The sequence below is a fragment of the Nematolebias whitei genome, chromosome 12 (genome assembly GCF_014905685.2).
Source record: "Nematolebias whitei isolate Nwh7 chromosome 12, NemWhi1, whole genome shotgun sequence".
In the NCBI taxonomy this organism is placed as follows: Eukaryota; Metazoa; Chordata; class Actinopteri; order Cyprinodontiformes; family Rivulidae; genus Nematolebias; species Nematolebias whitei.
The window spans coordinates 23444664-23464189 of record NC_056509.1 but is presented as its reverse complement, the minus strand read 5'-3'; the positions used below and the strand labels follow the sequence as shown (position 1 = coordinate 23464189).

Below are 19526 nucleotides of genomic sequence, written 5' to 3'. Positions count from 1 at the left end.
TAGCCCTGTGATGGACTTGCGACCCGTCCAGGGTGTACCCCACCCCTTTGCACAGTGAGTGCTGGACATGGGCACCGGCAGCCCCCGTGACCCAATATTAATCAGCATTGCAATATATATATTTGATTAATAGTGGGGGGCATTTTAAATTGTATTGACTCAAAGTTCGTGAGTTGTAGAGATACCTCCAATGATTACCTCTTGAAAGTTTGTTAAAATCCTACATTTGTCCATCAGATATTTTACTAACAAACGAAGCTGACTCCAACTCTTAAAGCTAAAGCTTCAGTTTCAGTACCACATGGAGTTTGCGTTGTAAACAATTCTCGGTTGCAACAACAAATTTCAGCACAAAATCCACAAATCTGACAGAATTACCATTGGCAGTGGCAGCCATCTTGAATTGGATTAACTCTAAAAGACAATCATTTGTAGATATAATAAATTAATATTTCCTTTTATTTATTTATTTTTAATAAATCCCACCCAGTGGTTCCTGAGATGTTTTATTGACAAAAAGACTTGACTCTAAATAGTTAATGGCAAAATTTTAGATGTCACCCAGTGTTTTAACGCTCACGGCATGTTATGGGGATGACTCTTAGCAAAAACCACTTTTTGGGGGGGGGGGGGGGGGTCACATTAAATGAAAAAAAAAAAAAAAGATTAAGTCCTGATCTGTTTGAAATATATTTAAATAAAGACACAAGCGTGCATATGTATGATCTTAAGTTTAGTGTGTTTCTCATCCATATAACAAAAAGAAAACATCCCAGTAGTTATAGCTCCAAACAATAAAGTTAAATTGAGACAAGACTTTTCTGCATCACCATTATGTGTGTGCTTGGTCAACCAATTTAATCTAGGGTTTTCCAGAAAATATATTAAAAGGCATGTAGCATACAGTTCAGCTAGTTTAAAGACTGAGCTGCAGTTTGGGGAGTTTTTGAATATTTTCATGTAGCAAAAAGCAAAAGATTTTTCTGTAGGCACAAAAGAGGATGTGAGCAGCTTCTTATCCAGTACTGATGATTTGCTGCAACACTTCCAGGAAACAATGGTTTACATTCTGCCTTACACATTTCTGGGAAGTGAGTAAAGTTTTAGCTTGTCTGACCCTTAGAATTCCCTTAGAATCAAGAAGTACCAGAATGATAATTACATGAACAAATGCAAAAGATTGTAAAAAGTTCACATTGCCAAATGAAATTATGAAATTATATTATTAAATTTAGGTCAATATTTATAAAACTGACTTAAGAATAACCAGTTTTTACATTAGTTGATTGTGGCAGCCATCTTGGCTCTGGCTGACTCCAAATGATAATCAGTTGATCCACATCTTTTAATTTCTTTAAGAGTTTCATTAAAATGTATCCAATTATGAAACACTGTAAAAGAAGACACACTCGCACACCATGCAAAAACCCTACTGATGTCTTTGCCTGTTGGTAGTGGGGGATATATATGAAGGGCATTTGTAAATGCTCCAAAGCTTTAAAAAAAGTTGGATTGGAACATGCAAAAATATACAAATGAGTAAAAAGACTGAACAGAACCTCGCTGTTTGGAGTGTTCCTGCCCTCAGCCTCTGTCACCCCCGTCAAATACCACCGTCGACAGACACTCAAAGCAAAGATCGATGGGTTTCCTCAGGCTCATGCATGAGTTCTGCACAATGGCAGCAGGTGGTGTGCGACGTAAACATGGGAAGGTTCTCTGTCAGATGCAGAGCCGCTCAGATCTATCATTGGGGCTCTTTAATAGCAGCCTTCATCACGTACACTATTACTGCCTTATTTTCTCGTCTCCATCTTCTAGCCCACAGAAGTTCCTTTTTTGTTCCTATTTTTAAAATACAAGTGATCTCAATTAGGGACCTCCATGAAGGCGGTAGGCGGCAGACAGTCAGAGAAATAAGAGCGGAGAGGAAATTGTCTTTATACCCCTCCTCCCTCCCTCCCACTCACCCTTTCTACCCTCCTGCCACAAGCAGCGAGCAGCCGCCCCCTCCATGTCTCCGTTTCTTTTTCAAGTTGCTCTCTGCCTTTTCTAAAACAGAGCAAAAAAATATATATCAGGCAGACTCTGGAAGCATATTGCTCCAACCCTCTTCAAGCCCGACGCGACTCTCTGAAAGCAGCAACATATGGACACGCACTCGTACGAGCGCACACCGCAGAACGTGCCGTTCCTCATCCCAACGGTTCACAATGATGTCACAGGCTCGGTCACAAACAGTCATTAAGGGCTTTGCTGTGATCTGGGATCAGTTCGTGGATGTGAGACGGTTGTGTGGATGAGGTCACAAGGAGCCAAGCTGCTACCCGCTGTCCTCTTCTGCTTGGTTCACAAATTAGCTGCCAACAGTTGAAGCTAGTTTTGGAGGCTCCACGTGTGCTCTTTGAGTTGATTGGCTCATAGACTGGATCTTTGTCTGGTTTGCTGCCGAGCCTGGTGGGCTCGGTGATTGGTTTGCTGGCAGGCCGTTTGGCTAGTGGTCTGACAAACATGGAAACATCCCGTTAGAGCTTAAACAGCCTGGGCCACGTCACTGCGCTCCTCTACAAACCTATAATTAAGTGTCTTGCAAGAAAAAAGAAAAAATGCACCACTGTGAAATGGATCCATAATCCTCAGTTTTCAGTGAGTGTACTTTTCTTCTTGAATGATGAGAGCAAACTATATGCTGAAGCAAAATAAGATGGAGTGAGATGTTTCAAGAGGCATTTCAAAGCTGTTTTATTATTTTTTGCAAAGTTAGCAAATTTGCCTGCTTGTATAGTTATCACCCACCACCAAAAGGCTTTGGGTGATAGGTATCTGTATAATTTAATTATTATCATTTTGTTTTGTATGTCAGGTGGCTGTGGCAGCCTTCTCAAATGGGATGAATCCAAAAATTATTCAGTTGTAGACGTGCATCTAATTATTACTTTGTGCATGTTTCATCTTCAGTGGTTCATGAGATATTCTTAGATATCTTAGATTCTGAGATATTCATTTTGTTCTGTTACTTGAAAATTATTATGATTGAAATAATTGTTTGAAAAAAGGGGCAGATATAATAAGATTTTTTCTTCTTTCTGCTGCCTTTCATTTTAAATCTTTTGTATCTTTTTTTATATTGTTATGGAATTGTTTTGTACTTTTTTTAAATGAATAAACTTTATACCATACCATATTCTGGTAACAGACAGACACACGTGCATCTAGAAAACATGCCATGAAACACACAAACAAAAACATAAACGTCTGCCATTGCCTTTGGCCACAAAGGATAAAAAACATTAGCTGTATATCAACAACTTTTTACCATTTGTTTTAAACCCAGTTCTGTGATTATTGATTATTAATTCCCAATTGTGAACCTTATCTGTGCTGCTATCTCATGCTGCTGTATTCATTCATACCCATCTACTCACCACAGACTCATGTTCAGCTGTTTAATATACCATATTATTTTACATTATGTGTTTGGTGTACATCTTAGATCTTTTAATGTATTGTTTAGCATATATCTTAGTGCAGGGGTTCCCAATCATGGTCCTTGAGGAACACCATCCTGCATGTTTTAGTGGTTCTCTGCTCCGACGCACCTGATTTTAATCAATGGGTGATTAAAAGATTTCTACTGAACACGAGGAAGTAATGAAATCAGTGAATCAGGTATGTTGGAGCAGGGAAACAACTAAAACATACAGGATGGCGTTCCTCAAGGATCAGGGTTGAGAACCACTAGATTCTTATATACCGTTTCTTTTAATACTTGTTATTTTAGCTATTTTCGGGTGTAACTTGGACATTGAGTACACAATTTGTTCCACCTCATGTACCACGTGTGATGCGAATGACAATAAAGAAACTTGAACTTGAATTCAAGATGACCACCACAGCCAACTGACCTTAAAAACTCAAAAATGTCAATAACTCGCCCAATTTTACACATAACAAGCTAAATTTTGGCATGGTTATAGCTGAGAGTCATTGTCAATACATCACTTCATCATTTCCCGACATAGTTTAAAACTCAGGGGTGAAGGACAGTCCTTCAAGGGATGCTTGGCCTTTAACGGGTTTCCCTTTTATTAGTACCAGTTGTGTTCGCTGACAGCTATATGCAAAAATACACACTCCTCTTTGCTTGTCGCACAACAACAGCAGAAGAAAAGACTCTGGTTAGTGTGCCGTCAGCGCTGTAGTTACTGAGCGCGTGTACGTGTTAGCGCTTCACACAGTCCATGTCATTCTAAGTGGGAACGACAACAGAAACTTCTATTACACGCTTGATATCTCGACAGGAAAAATTAGTCTTATAGTGTCAGCTGAGTTTGATTCTTTTTCAAACAAATAATTGAAACTGAGAGGCAGAAACACAATATTACCATAAATCACAAAAGGCACATCCTGCTCAATGTGGTACGCTGTGGTTCTTTACTGTTCGGCACTTCTCCTACTGTGCAGCGACTCCAAGCCAGTGTAACACAGTAGATGAATAACACCAGAGCACACACAGAGAGAGAGAGAGAGAAGATCCAGCTGTGTGCCAGGCGAGCTGCAGATCTACTTCATGGCTTAACGGCTTTATGCTAGATTCATTACAACATCCTATTAGATCTGCTAATACTCAGCAAGATCAGTCAAATATCTGGAATAAAAGAAAAACAATCCAGGGGTTGCATTAAATCAAAAGTTAATCTTTGTGTTGGAATAAATCTGCCACGGAGACACAGAAAAAGTGATATTTTTATTCAGCAGCGCGCTCTGGCACAAAACTGACCTCCCTCTGCTGTCTTCCCTTACGTCAAACGGTGAATTTTAAACTTTGAAACAGGGTTCGGCTCAATACCTCTGAGTAGACCGCCATAAGGCCTCACGGTATGAACGCTAAGCAGATCCTGGACTACTGGGACCTGGAAGACAGATGCTGGAAGTGCAGCAAGGAAGCAAAGCAGATTCAGATGGGACAAACAGTCTTTGATGAGCCCAGCTTGTCAGGGCTTAAGTCACGACCGGGTTGGGTGGGTCGGACGGGGGGGGTTCGGGGTCTAGGGTTTGAAACGGGAAAACACAGCGCCTCTGAAGGGACAACTCAATGTACATTTAAAGCTGATGAGGTTGTGTGTGTGGGGAAAAAAGTTTACATAAAACCCTTTCTGACAGGGCGGTAAGCCGTCTCAAATTAAAAACTTCACAGTTTAATTACAGTTTAAAACTGTCAAAGCTAAAACTAATAAAGCTGATCGTGCCGGGTATGTTAAATAGACTAAATTCTCTGACATTTCATCCAGAACACGTGCTAAATTACATTTCGTTTTGGATGTTTTCCCACACATTTTCCACGACATTATCCGAGCTGAAACTCAACTCCTTTGGAATAAGTGCCTTCATGGTCCCTGCAAGGCCGTGTTTATGACTATTACAGATTTAATTACTACTATTCACATCTATCCACCCATGAATTGTTAGCTGATCTTTGGCAATGTTGAACAATGTGAACCATATTTCTGGTGTTTTGGGGGCAGGGGGCACCCTTTAAGGGGAAGTGTAACTCAATCACTTTTTTCTCCCCCTCTTACCCCTCCATCACATGACAAGGTGCCAGATGCGTGTCAGTGCAGACTTATATGAATGTATATATCCCTTCCACATCCTCACACGCACATGCGAGTGTGCACGAGTTCAAGTTGTTTTAAATGCGCAGACTGGTGCACAATTAAACCCCTTTGTTGTCGCGCAACAGCAGCGTTTTCTTTAATTAAATATTAAAGCTATATTCAGCTTCGCAACATAAAAACAAGTTAAATGCCCTAACAGCTGTGTCCCCGAGTCATTAATTTATTTTGAAAGAGGCCTGCAGTATCAAAGGCCTTTGTCTTAAAGACTTTGTGCAATAAAAGCTTGTTTGGGAGGAAAAAGAAACGCAGAATGGTAATATACACACGCTGCTGTGTGATGTGGCACCCAGAATGGTCTCATTGGGAGACTGATGGGTAATTAGGAGAGAGGATGGTGTGTGTGTGTGGGGGGGGGGGGGGGGTGTCTGGCTGAGATGTAGAGCCTCATGGAGGGTAATGATGCCCTCTACAGTGGAGGAAGGAGGGGGCAGCTTCCACTCCGATGATTTTATTAACAACTAGAATTGTTTCTTTAATTAAAAAAAATAAGTATATTTAATAACTATAACAGTTTCTTTAATACTACTAATAATAATAACAACTATAACAGTTTCTGTATTATTAACTGGAATTATGTATTTAATAATAACTAGAACTGTTTCATTAAAGATACTAGAACCGGTCGTTCAAAATCAAAAACTAGAACTAGTTATTAAATAATCATAACAACAAATAAAATAATGGGAAAATATATTGTGCTGCTGACATGAAACGTCAAAGATGTTTTAGAAAATTAAATAAAATTATAATTAATTCAATGCTCATGTTTAAATTTGTGTGTATTTTCTTTTATTATATTATCTTTTTAAAATGTCCTTCTTTTAAAAAAATTTAAAAAAGTATTTAAAATATTTGAGCAGCAGAGCTGTTGAAGTGGGTTTCTGTGCTATTTGGTGATGCTTTTTTTTATTATTTAAATTATAGCAACAAAATAATAAAATAGACTTCGCTGCATTTTGGAGAAGCAACAGATTTGAGGCACTTTTCTGCTGCAGTGGATAAAACTCATCATATTTCCAGACACATGTTTTAGAAATCAGTGATTTAATTGAAAAATTCTGCAGTTTCACCGAAATGCAGAACTTCTTTTTATTTATTTATTTAATAAATACCGTCTAAAATAACTAATTTGGAAGAATAAATGTAAGTCGTGCGTAATTTGCGCCTCGCAGAAATGACCCGCAGGAGCTCATCTTGCAGTGCATGTGCTTTCATTTTCTTCTAATGAAACGCGCATGTGATTGATTTAACCGAACCTCAGAACCGAATCCCCGGTGACGTTTTTATTTGTTCCTGATTGGCTCCTCCACATGAGGAGAAACGTGCGTAAATGTACCTGTGCGCGCCTACACCTGCGCAACAGCTCTCCCCCTGCGACCGAGTGAAACCCTACCCCTCGCGCGCCTCTCTACCTGACTCACAGCTCCGGTGACTCACTCCGTCCAGCCTCGTGGAGCTCCGCAGCTCTGCGCGAGGGAGCGCGCGCGCTGTTAAAGCGACGCGACACGGTTCGACTGGAAACGATGAGCGGAGACGGGCGCGAGCCGACGGTCCCGCGGAGCGGCAACATGTCGGTACGTACCGGAAGATAAACTCTTCAAAAAGGCGTTGGGAGCGCGCGCGCGCACACACAAACATCTGTCCGAGGCTGCGTATGAAGAGGCGTGATAGATTACAGCGGAGGGGATCTGACTCCAGACACCACGTGCTGGAGCCGCATCAGCGCGATAATTGCCGTGCGCTCGCGCTATATAAACCACAAAAAGCTCGAGCACGCGGGAAAGCCCGACCTCCAAACACTTTAACCGCGCGCACCGCCGCAAAACGGGACTCGCTTTTTCCTTTTCTTTCATCTCCTCTTTTTCTTCTTCGTCCCATTTTCTTTGAGCGACCGGAAGTTCTTACAGAAATATATTTACAAGCGTCGCGGGGTTATAAATGCTGATTGTTAACTTTTTTTTTTTTTTACTTTGAAGACTTTTTTTTTTTTTGGAGTGTGTACATAGCCTGCGGGTTTTCAGAGCGCTTTTCTGTTTGACACAAAGACTTCAATGACGCACCTGGAGCTGCGCTTTGACTTCTTTTTTCTTTTTTTTAATAAAAAGAGGACAAAAACTTTTCAGACCGTCTACTCCTTTCTTTTTCTTTAGACCTGCCCTTTTTTTCTGTGATTGTGCAGCCTCTTGGAGATTTATTTGATGCTATTTATAACCACGCACGTGAGGTTTAAAGAGCTGTGATGAAGGAGTAGACTGTGTTTTTAAAAGCCACCGTTTTTCCACTTTTCTTAAAAAAAAAAAAAAAAAAAAAAAAAAGAAGAAGAAGAAATCGCTCGGAGCGTCTTTTTTTTAATTCCCTCCGGTGTTGTGATGCGCATTCCCGTAGATCCGAGCGCCAGCCGGAGGTTCAGTCCGCCGTCCAGCAGCCTCCAGCCGGTCCCAGGGAAGATGAACGAGGTGAGCCCCCCCGCGGGGCAGCCGGACGCGGCGGTGCCGAGGCTGCGGCCCCACGAGAACCGCAGCATGGCGGAGATCATCGCCGACCACCCGGCCGAGCTGGTGCGCACCGACAGCCCCAACTTCCTCTGCTCCGTCCTGCCCTCACACTGGAGGTGCAACAAGACGCTGCCCGTCGCCTTCAAGGTGAGTCCCTGCTGGGGGGGTAAATAACATATTGTCTGTAACGTGGCAAAATAAGCCTGATTTTTTTTAATTTTTTTATTTAGCTCAAATAATTCGTTTTATTTGGCACGGTCCTGTTTATATTCTCCTTTTTTTCTCTCTCACCCCTCCCCAATGCGTCAAATGTTTTTTTTTAATATATATATATAATCAAGCAACTTGAATCGAATGATTTTAAATTCCTGATTTAGTAATATTTTAATTTGATCCCTTTTAAAATATTTATTACTTTCTAATTGTCCTGCAGGTCACGTGCAGTAATGAGGCATTGGTTTCAGTTTTTATGTGTGGACAAGTTGGAAAAACGCACAAACATAAAATTTTAGAGGCCTCTAAGAATTATGCTTTCAGTGTTTTTTTTCAGGCCTTTTGAGCTTTTTTTTTGTTTGTTTGTTTGTTTCCCATAAGGCCCCATTAATTACTCCATTTTAAAGGAAGCATCAAAGAGTCTTGTTAAATTTGTAGCTGACTTTGGATTAAATGTGACACTTTCTGAAATATGTATTTACTCGCTCTTATTGCTCTGTAATTATTCGAGGCCTGCTCGTCCTCTTTTATCTGCGTCCAAGAATGTTAACGATAACACGAGGCCCTCCACACTCGAGATGGTTTAACGCTATGACACGTGTCTTGATGATGCACGGAACAACATTAAATCTGTATATCAACGTGATGCGGAGCGCAGATGATGGGGAAACAGTGAGCCGTTCAGAGTTTCGGTGCCACAGAGCGACAAAGAATTATTTTTCTTTTGTGCTTTTGAATTTTCAAATCACATGTAGCCAAATAATAAATAAATAAATATGAAGATCAAGTTGAGTCTTTTTGAACCATAGAACCAAAAAACACGTTTCCTGTGTGGAGGCCTGTTCTAAAATGTCTGCCTTTTGTCTTCTGGACAGGTGGTTGCCCTGGGGGACATACCTGACGGGACGGTCGTCACCGTGATGGCCGGGAACGACGAGAACTACTCTGCCGAGCTGCGGAACGCCTCGGGCGTGATGAAGAATCAAGTAGCGCGTTTCAACGACCTCCGCTTCGTGGGCCGCAGCGGCAGAGGTGAGGCCTCAAGCTCTCCATTCACTCCTGCAGCTCTGACCAGAACCATTAGGTTCAGCGGTGAGGATTAGTGGCCACAGTCCCTAAGTGGCAACCACATAATAATCTCTCTGACTCCAGGGTTTAAACCCCACCGCCCAGCTCCTTAAGCTGCCCCCACTCTGAGCTTCATCATCAGTAAACTTTTGACTGCAGGGAATCAGTCCGGTGTCGATTCTTTCACCTGACGTGGCCCGGCTCAGTTCAGCCTCATGAACATATCGGGGTGGTGCTGAGCCCTCTCCACCCGTGTCCTCCAGCTGCCACATGAGACAAACTCCAAAGGAACATTTCTTAAATGTTTGGCATCTCCAAGCGCCACCTTATTCCACTTATCGCTCTTTTTTTTGTTAGGCAGTAAATCATCTGTTTTCAAACGGGTTGACTCGCTCATCCTAGCATTCTGGAAATATACACAGTCATTTTTTTAAAAACTGGTCTCACTAAAACATGGACGGCTCCAGGTGCTCCAGCTGTCAAACACAAGAGGAAGCAGAGATGAGGGCGTCTCGAGAGAGAACTAGAACGTTCCTGGAGAAACTTTGATGGGGACTGCCACTGCTGCCAATTAAAAGTTTTGATTTGACAGTACTGCTCTCAGCTACCACTATAACAAATTTCAGCTCAACATGGCAAAAAAAAAAAAAAAAAAAAAAAATCAACGAGTTATAGTCATTTTTTCCATTTAGCTAAGGCGGCCATCTTGGATTTTTGATTTGGATTCAGTATTTGATGGGGAACGTTCTCAGCTATAACCTCACCAAATTCAGCTCTAATTGTTAAAGCCATTTAAATGTAGCTTAGTGTGACAAGTGTTCCGTCCGGCGTTTTTATGGGAAAAATGGCATAATTGTTTGCAAATTACGTCGCCATGGTAACTCGAAACGCCAATAAAAGTAATAGCACACATCACGGCACCGAGACAGTTGTTTTGATGACATTTGCGGGGAAACACGTTGCAGTTCAGGCCACGTTAAAGTTGACCGAAAAGTAAGATATAAAGTTAAGAAACCCTTTTGTTAGGTGGATAATAATACCGTATTTTCCGCCGTACAAGCCGCACTGCCCTATAAGTCGCATCAGTCCAAATATGTCTAATAACGTGGAAAAATCAATAAATACGTTGCTTCACCGTATACGTCGCATCTATTACGCATCACCGCTGACCACCTGGAAATCGATTGGCTGCCAAATGTCGGCCGTGGGAGCGTGCATGGAAGGACTTTAACACGAATTAACAAAATTAACACTTCAAATCAATTGTTTGCTCAACATTATAATAAAGGTGTGTCTCAGTTGAACTTTTCCTTAATAAATGCACTTTGACGGTCAAATCAGCTGTATTTTGAAAGCCGATACGCGGAAGTAGGAACGCGCAGAGGGACAAGTAGCTGTGCGTTTCTTCAAAATTTAACAAGATAAGCATCTAAAAACAATTGTTTGTTTGCTCGACATTAAAGTAAAGGTGTGTCTCAGTCTAATATTTGCTTAATAAAAGGACTTTAACGGTCAAATCAGCTGTAATTCAAAAGTATTCGCTGCCTCTGTGCTCCAGGAGTGAGCAGACAGGAAGGAAAAAAGAAGGAGGAACGCTGCGTGTTTTGTTGAAATTTAACAAGAAAAGCACCTAAAACAATTATTTGTTTGCTCGACATTAAAGTAAAGGTGCGTCTCGGTTGAACTTTTACTTAATAAATGCACTTTAATAGTCAAATCAGCTGCATTTCATCGGGGTGGCGCAGCGAAATTAAGCTGGTTTGGTGGTTGCTCCAGGCGAACTGGACCAAGGTGGCAGCCTATGGCAAGCTGATTGTGTCATTAATAGCTGGTGAAGATTTTCAGTCATCCAGGACATGGTAAATTCAAAAAAGTTCAAGACACAAACAATAAAGTATAACGTAAAATAAATAAAGTCCAATTGTTTTTGTCTTGAACATTTTGAATGTGTCATTAATAGCCATGTTTATCTATTACATGATGCAACGGCATGCTTTACTACTCAAGTGCCATCTAGCGGCTGAAAGTGGTACTGTTCAATATTTTCACTCAGAATGAATGAAAGAAAACGGTCATATCTCAGCCAAAAATTGGTTTATAAATAGCGGAGAAAATTCATAAATAAGTCGCTTCAGCCTATAAGTCACAGGGCATGTAAACTATACAAAAAAAAACGACAACTTATAGGGCGAAAAATACGGTAGGTGCTGCCTACTAGTCCCCAATAAGGGTGCTGAACTCGTTTCCACAGAAGCCTCGCGTGCATCCCCCACCCACCAATTTTTTTTTTTCTGTGACACAGAATCTCGTAACAGGAAGTGACACAGGAGCCAGAGTAGATCAGACTACAAGGTGTCTGAAATGAATACCCCCTGCAGTGACAGATAAGTACAAGCGGAGAGAACTGATAGCATGTTAGATAGCTTAAAGTCGTGCACCAGGAGAAGGTCGGAGCCAGCTGAGATAAAAGGGGGGGAGGGGGGCTGTGATGCATCTGACAGGTTATTTAGAGAAGAATCAGATACTGTTGATAAGATCATTAGATCTAATAGAGTTGGCGTGCACGGGAATAGTTCAGGCAGGTAGAAGACAACGGCAGCTACGGCAGGAAAAACAGGATGGTGACGCACAGGGTGTCCCACTTTGGCTCCTCCACACCCGCATGCACCTCGAATCAGGTATGTGGGACACCTGCTGCAGCTATCTCCCGCACCTATCTTACTGCTCATGTTTATTTTAAAAAGTGGTTGTAAAGCAGAGGAGGAGGAGGAGGAAGAGGACACGTGAACGGCTGCAGCCGAATGGACAGCTGCTTGCATGAGTCGCTGCAGCTCCCTCCCTCCCTCCCTCCCTCCCCCTTCCCGTTTCCCGGCATGTAGCCGGCGTTGCATGATGCCTGCCTCCTTAGTGGAGCTGCTGACTTGGCTGTCGCGATCTGATTCACAGCATTCCTCGTGCGTGAACATTAGAACGTACACACTTGCACAGACAAGCGAGTCAACCCCTAGGCAGCAACTGCTGGGGATTATCGAGAAAGGAAGTGACTATTAAAATGCCTCTCGCCCACTCACGCTGCATCAGAGGTTGTGGATAATGAGACACTGGCTCCTGCAGCCCGTCGTCTATTCAGGCTTTGCCAAAGCGACTACAGAGTCCTTAAGTCAACAAGTTGTTTGTTGCTAATCCTTTCTTGAGTTAAACTTTTGTGGGTTTTTTAGTCGCTCCTTTGTGATCTCATCCACACTTGTGACTTGGGGATGGTTTAGAGATGAATACCGGTCATTGTCTCTACCGACTGCACATCATTTGATGTTCTTTGATGTCACTGCAGGCAAGAGCTTCACGCTGACAATCACAGTATTCACCAACCCGCCACAAGTGGCCACTTATCACCGAGCGATAAAGGTCACCGTGGACGGACCCCGTGAGCCCAGGAGTGAGTAGCAATGCACGCACAGCCCACGCACTCACAAACAGCAGCTTTGGTGGGATTTCTTTTCAAATGTGGTGCACCAGCAAGTCAGAGTTACACTTTAGTGTTCATATTATTGTGCAAGATCTCATGGTTTTTCATTAGATTACTTAGTTACTTACTTTCAAAAACCCATTATGTGTTAGGGATTACTCTCAGCTACTGCCACCTCAAATTTGAGCTTAATATTTGTCAGATTGACTGATTTGTAGCCATTTTTGTGTTTTCAAAGGTCAGTCGGCTGTGGTGGCCATGTTGAATTGGATTGACTGCAAATAATCAATGATATATGTGCACCCAATAATCACTTTCTGAAAGTTTCAGTTAAAATGAGTCCAGTAGTTCATAAACTATTTTGCTAACAGACGAACAAGGTTGACTCTGACAATTAATGGCAATGTTTTAAGAAAAGTTTCATGTTCTTGTTTAGCCCCTGAGGTATATTTGTGAGGATAGCTCTCAGCGTCTACACCAAATCTTACCTCAGTACCTGCAGAGCTGACTGAGTTATAACCGTTTTTGTGTTGGCTAATGTTGCTTAGCTGTGGCAGCCATCTTGAATCAGGTGATCTTTGAAATTGAAGTTATTGTTGATGTGCATCCATTGATTACTTTCAGAGTATTTCAATAGGACTCATCCAGTGGTTCATGGGATATCCTCTCTCTAAACGATGCACACACACACACAGAGAGACACGCAAAAACATAACAACCTGCCTTTTGACGTCAAGCAATAATACGCAGAAATACTCCATCTTTTACTACGTCAAGCTTTAGAATTTCTGGAAACTCCACTTCCCATAATTCCACTTGTAAAGGCATGCATCTCTAGTTTGTCGCACAGAATCAGTTTCTAGACATTTTATTATAACAATGATATAAATGCGACTTTTTCACTTTCAAGAAAAACAGTACCTCTGCTATTTTTGCAGCCTTAACCATCAACTACACCACCAGCGGCGCTGTGGGCGTGGCACCGTGGAGCCAGCCAATAGTGGCAAGCACTTAGCTAAAAACAAGAACGAGTAAATAACCAAAGAAGTTTTACCGGCAAACACAAGTTGTGTAATTTAACAGTCAGCAGGCTGTTAATTAAATATAAACGCTAAGAATGCAGCCGGTTTTCCCATGCAATAGGAAGAAGAGACATAAAATGTGAGACGAAGTATCCCTGAGAGGGTACACGGTGTAGCAGAGTGCTAGCATCAGCTTATTTTAATAGGCTATATAAAAACAAGTGAGGAAGAAAAGAGGAAAAAAAAACTTTACTGTAGCCGTCAGTGCCAACTGGTCTGGCATGCAGCTGTTTCCACAACCCTCCTCCCTATTCATAAAAAAATATATTCTCATCTCAAGGCGTCTCAGTGAACAATATCACATCACAAACAAACCAGGCCGCCGCCTGCCCTGTCACATATGGCACCGGGACACACGGAGACGCGGAGGAGCCAGGAGACAGTAGGATTACTACCATCATCGCTCTGTGTGGTAGGAAACCTGCTGGTGGTGCCAAAAAAAAAAAAAACGCCTCACACACGCTCGCTACATGTTGCACTCAAGAGACATGCTCCCCCCTTCAGAAACAAAGGCATATGCAAGTCTTCAAGCGCACATGCACTCGCAATCACGCCCACACCCCCTTCTTCCCTCCACCGCCCCGTTCTCACTCTTGTTTGATCAAAAGCATTTCCTGTGCATCTGCTGTCCCCCGTCAGATGACTTTCAAACAAGTCTTGTTAGTCGGTGGCGAGCAGATGGGAGTCGGAACTGAGTTTATTTAGAAAGGCTGAACTTGGCCTCCGTGAAGCCGCAGCTCTAGCTTGGTCTCCCAGAATCCTTCTGGGCGGTGGGAGGGGGGCACATTCACAACAGTCCAGAGAAACTGAGCTCTACTTGATATAAGTTGTAGAAATTTCAGCATGTTCTTCATTTATGTGCTCAGTTTGTCATAAAAAAAGGCTTTGGTGTTAAAAGTTTAACATTGAATTTTCCCTTTAGTCTCAGGGCAGTAATTTAAACGTAAATACCGCGTCATCGTTCATAACCCTGGTGATACAATGTACCCAGGACCTGCGGCCTGACCACGTCTCCCACTCAGGGGGTCATTTAGCGCGAGGTCAAAGGGTGACAAAACACACATGTTCCTTTCTGCGTTCACGTCGTCAGCACCAGCTCCCATAGAGCCGAGAGGCTGTCGCCAGCGCTCTGATCCTATCTGTGAACGCTTCAATGAAACATGGGGGGGCTTTGTCGGCCATTACAGCTCTTATTTTGTGCTAAACGAGCGGGTAATTAGGAGGCCTGTGGTACGACGGGCCCCTGCGAGGGAGGGTCAGCACCAGAGAGGGAACAGTAGGCTGTCTTAAAAATGACACACACGGGCACTCTGTGGTTCTTCTCAGTAAGAATACTGGTATTTCTGCTAAAATGACACTAGATTCCATCACGAGTGTTGTAAAAACAACATTAAAGAACATTCTTGGTGCGATTTATTGATGAAACTTTAAGGCATCAAGAGTTTTATTGGCATTTTCCTCTCTTTTCTTTCTCCATTTAACCCGCCTCACTGTGGGCATCTCTTTCAGGAAGGACTTTTGGTGTCAGAGTGTTTGATGAGCCCTTATGGTAGCCATATGAGCTTTCCTAAGGGATGTGAGCCCCCGCTTCATGATCCCTCATATAATATCTGTAGAGGAATTAAAGCGCTCGTATCTCTGGACTGTAAGGCTGAGGATCAGTTAATTAATTGCGTGGTCAGAGTAAGGGTGAGGTGAAGCTCTGCGGCGTGGGGTTTGCAGCGAGCACCGTTCGTCGGGTCCCTCAGGCCACTGCGCTATTAGCAGGAGGCGCTGTTGGTTTCTGTGGCTTGCATTGTCCTTAATCGGCTGACAGCTCTCGGTTGCCCTGCGGTTCGCCACTGTTGCTGCAGTGCGCGTAAAGATCGGTGTGCGTTCGTGAGCGCACGCACGCTCTTGTGCAGATATGATCTGCATGCATGTCTGCATGGCAGCTCCCGCGTCTGCATGTGTTCAGAAGGAGAGCGTGTTATTGGTGTCATTAGTCTAGAGGAGCTGCAGCGGTGATTTGGAGCGGAGCTAATAGGCGTCATTAAATGTCATTTTGAGCTAATAGATGGGGAGTGGTTGTTTAAACCAATATGCTTTTATGGATGGTTCTGTCTCCTTTCAGCTGCTCCTGATGGTGGCTGTGGCCAGCTGAGACAAACTTCCTGAGTGATTAGAGCCGAGCTGCAATAACACAATATACAAGGCTTTCTGTCCAAACCCACTGTTCTCATTAGAGTTAATTGATGGCAGGCAAACAGAGAAGGTGTCAAAACCCACTGTGGCATCACACATAAAGACACACACTGTCTTCCAGCGGTTATTCCTCAGAGCTGAGTGTGAATCGAGCGTGCGTGTGTTGTGCGTTGGAGGTTAGCGGTCAGATACATCTCTATTTTCTGGCACCCGTCTTCGTAGAATCTTGGGGACTGGTTTGGTGTTGGTTGGGGTGTTAACAAGTCTGGTGGAGAAGCCCTGGTTAGTTGCAAGCCTGCAGACGATATTAGTGGTTCAGGAGACCTGTCTGCCAAGCCAAACTCTTGCACCACACTTTTAAACATGCATCATACTTGCTTATGGTTTTCTGTTAATTTAGCCCTGCAGAAGCTTTGTTTACGCTCACAGAATGCAGAGCAGAACGAGTTAGGACGTGCCTCTAAAGTTAGCAAAGTTAAAATGTTAAAAGTAAATTTTAGAAAAGTCAGTAGCACCTGAAATGAAAGTTTTACTTGAAGTGGCGCTGTAAGATAAACAAGTGGAATGTGTCTGTTAATTTTCGGAGTGCAAGTTCAGCCGAAGCAGACCCAACATGAGCAGCATCATGTGTGTTTATTAACTTCTCAATGAGCAACGAGCCACAGCCTGTCATCGTGTAATAGTGGCGAGGACCCAAAATTGCAGAAATGGGTATCAAGAACTTTAATCAATAAATGACAAGCTAGGACAGCGGAACAAATTGTAAGACAAACAGGTGGGAGCACACAAGATGCATGAACTACAGAGACAGAAACAGATGGAAGGCAGCAGAGCAGGTAAAGAGCACACTCTGAGGAGAAAGCTGGAGAAACCTGCGAGTATGTTCGCTGGGAGAGTCAATAGCTGAGTGTAAACAGCTGAACTGATTAACAGATGAGTGGCAGGTGTGCGAAGGTGCTGAGAAACCAGGGAGCTCATGGAAATGATCAAGTAAACGGGGAGGAAACAAAGTAACCTGAAAACTACTGAAAACAACAAAGTTCATGCTCAATAATCCAGGTAGAAAATCCAACAAAGTTCAGTCAGGTCCTCTGGACAGTTTCTTTTATTGTTGAGACGTTTCGTCCTTCATCCAAAGGACTTCGTCAGTCCGAGGAGCCCCAACAAACTGAGTCCCACAAGCAGCACCGACCAGTGGACCAACCAGTTTAACATCACTAAATTTGTGGAACTGCTATAAAAGAGACTGGGAGTAAGTCAAAACCTAAACTAAAATCCTAACACTGTGACGTGGCCATGCTTTTCTATACGGCCTTAAAAAAAAAAACACCCATCCACCTTTCTGTGCAGGGAGTGGGTACCTGTTTCAAGCAGTCACTGGGCGAGAAGCTGGGTCCCATCACCAGTCCATCACAGCATATAAAATCAATGGCTGTGGTCAGTTTTGATAGGCAGGGCTGGTTTTGTTTGAATTGGATTGGTACTGGTATAGAATGCAGGAAAACAGTAGGGGCGGCTGTGGCTGAGTAGTTAGAGCAGTCGTCCTCCAATGCGAAAGTTGGGGGTTTGAATCCACCAGCAGTCACTTGCTGAAGTGTCCCTGGGCAAGACACTGAACCCCTCATAGCCTCTGATGTGTGTCCCATCAGTGTATGAATATGATAAAGCTCTGATTAGTCTCTTTAGAATGATTTGTTCAATTAGCTTTTGTATAGATCTATTAGTGTTGTGTGAATGGGTAAATGAGGCACAGATTGTAGTGTAAAGAGCTTTGAGTGTCTTGAAATAAGATAGAAAGGTGCTATATAAGTACAGTCCATTTACCATTTAGAAAGTCTTCATAATCAGCATTGTCTTTCTTTGTTTTTGAGGATATATTTACCCTTTTTTTTAACAAGATGACATAATTTCCTGAGCTAATAAAATATGTTTTCACACCAAAGCCTTCTTACATACCCTGTATTTGGAGCTCCTGATTTTACAGGCTGCAGTGAGACGCTTGTCTCCACGTCTCCCTCCCCTCATGTGGAACGTCTTTGGAAGTGGTTTATGTTTTAGGCCACATTTCTCTAATCTTGGAACCAGCAGTATTCAGCGTTACACTTCATAATAGAATATTAATTATTTTCAATCAACGTCTTTCTAAACTGGGCAGCACGGTGGCTCAGTTGGTAGAGCTGCTGCCTCTCAGCGAGAAGGTTGCCGGTTCAAATCCGGGTCTGGGGGGCCTTTCTGGGTGGAGTTTGCATGTTCTCTCCGTGCATGCGAGGGTTTTCTCCGGGTACTCCAGTTTCCTCCCTCAGACCAAAAACATACGTTAGACTGATTGGTAACTCTAAATTGTCTCTAGGTGCGAGTGAGAGAGCGAATGATTGTTTTGTTTGTCTCTATGTGTCCCTGTGATGGACTGGAGACCTGTCCAGGGTGTCCCCCACTTCTCGCACAGTGATTGCTGGATAGTGACCCCCGCGACCCAAAAAAGAAAGAATCGAGTAAAGACAATGGATGGATGAATCTTTATAAAACTTAGTCAAATGTCAATATTCTGAAAGTAGTTTGCATTTATTACAAATTACAAAACAAAAGTTAAGAAAATAAAGATTGTCCACCTCCTTAATGTTCAAGTCGACAGGAGTGAGCTAGGTTTTTTGTCTTAAGGGGGGTAATGAAAATCAACACAGACTGTTTATTTCTTGGTTTTAAAATGATGGGAATTACCTCAGACTCTTACATATATATAATAGATGCACAATATTAGATTTTTGGCCGATATCCGATATGCCAATATGTTAAAGCTTATTTGGCCGGTATCCGATACCATCATCTATATTTTTTTCCTAGACCTACTTACAGAGACTACATAGCTTTTTCTGCTGTGGAATTAAAATACTACATTACTCTGCATGATCTTTGTCATTTTGACCTCATACCAAATGCAGATGTGAAAAAGGGGGCAGAAAATGATGTAACACTTCAACTTGAATTATGTTTAATTGCAAATTTACTCTCTCAAAAACTATAGCAACACTCGGAACAGTGCAAATTTGTAAATTTTTGCAAATCTAAACTCAACCTGTTCACAAGCGACAAGTGAAAAGTGCATTAATAGATATACTTGACAGTTTCATAAATTAAAATTTAACTTAAAACAGAAGCATCATGATGCGTGCTCAATAATCCAGGTAGAAAATCCAAAAAACGTTAAATCTGGTCCTCTGGACATTCAAATAGATAGAGGACATTTGCAAATCGAGGTGTACCGCAAACCCACCCACACAGACCAGTATTTGCAGTTTGACTCCCATCACCCTTTGGAGCACAAGTTAGGAGTCATCAGGAC

At 42.5% G+C, this 19526-nt stretch overlaps 1 protein-coding gene across 1 annotated transcript in view; it reads left to right on the top strand.

Moving 5' to 3' along the window:
- runx2b (RUNX family transcription factor 2b) overlaps positions 1 to 19526 on the top strand; it is a 53697-nt gene that overhangs the window by 14961 nt on the left and 19210 nt on the right. The window contains exons 3-5 of the mRNA XM_037685324.1: positions 8064 to 8320; positions 9262 to 9418; positions 12786 to 12890. Of these exons, the coding sequence (XP_037541252.1) occupies positions 8064 to 8320; positions 9262 to 9418; positions 12786 to 12890 (519 nt within the window). The remainder of the gene's footprint in view (positions 1 to 8063; positions 8321 to 9261; positions 9419 to 12785; positions 12891 to 19526) is intronic.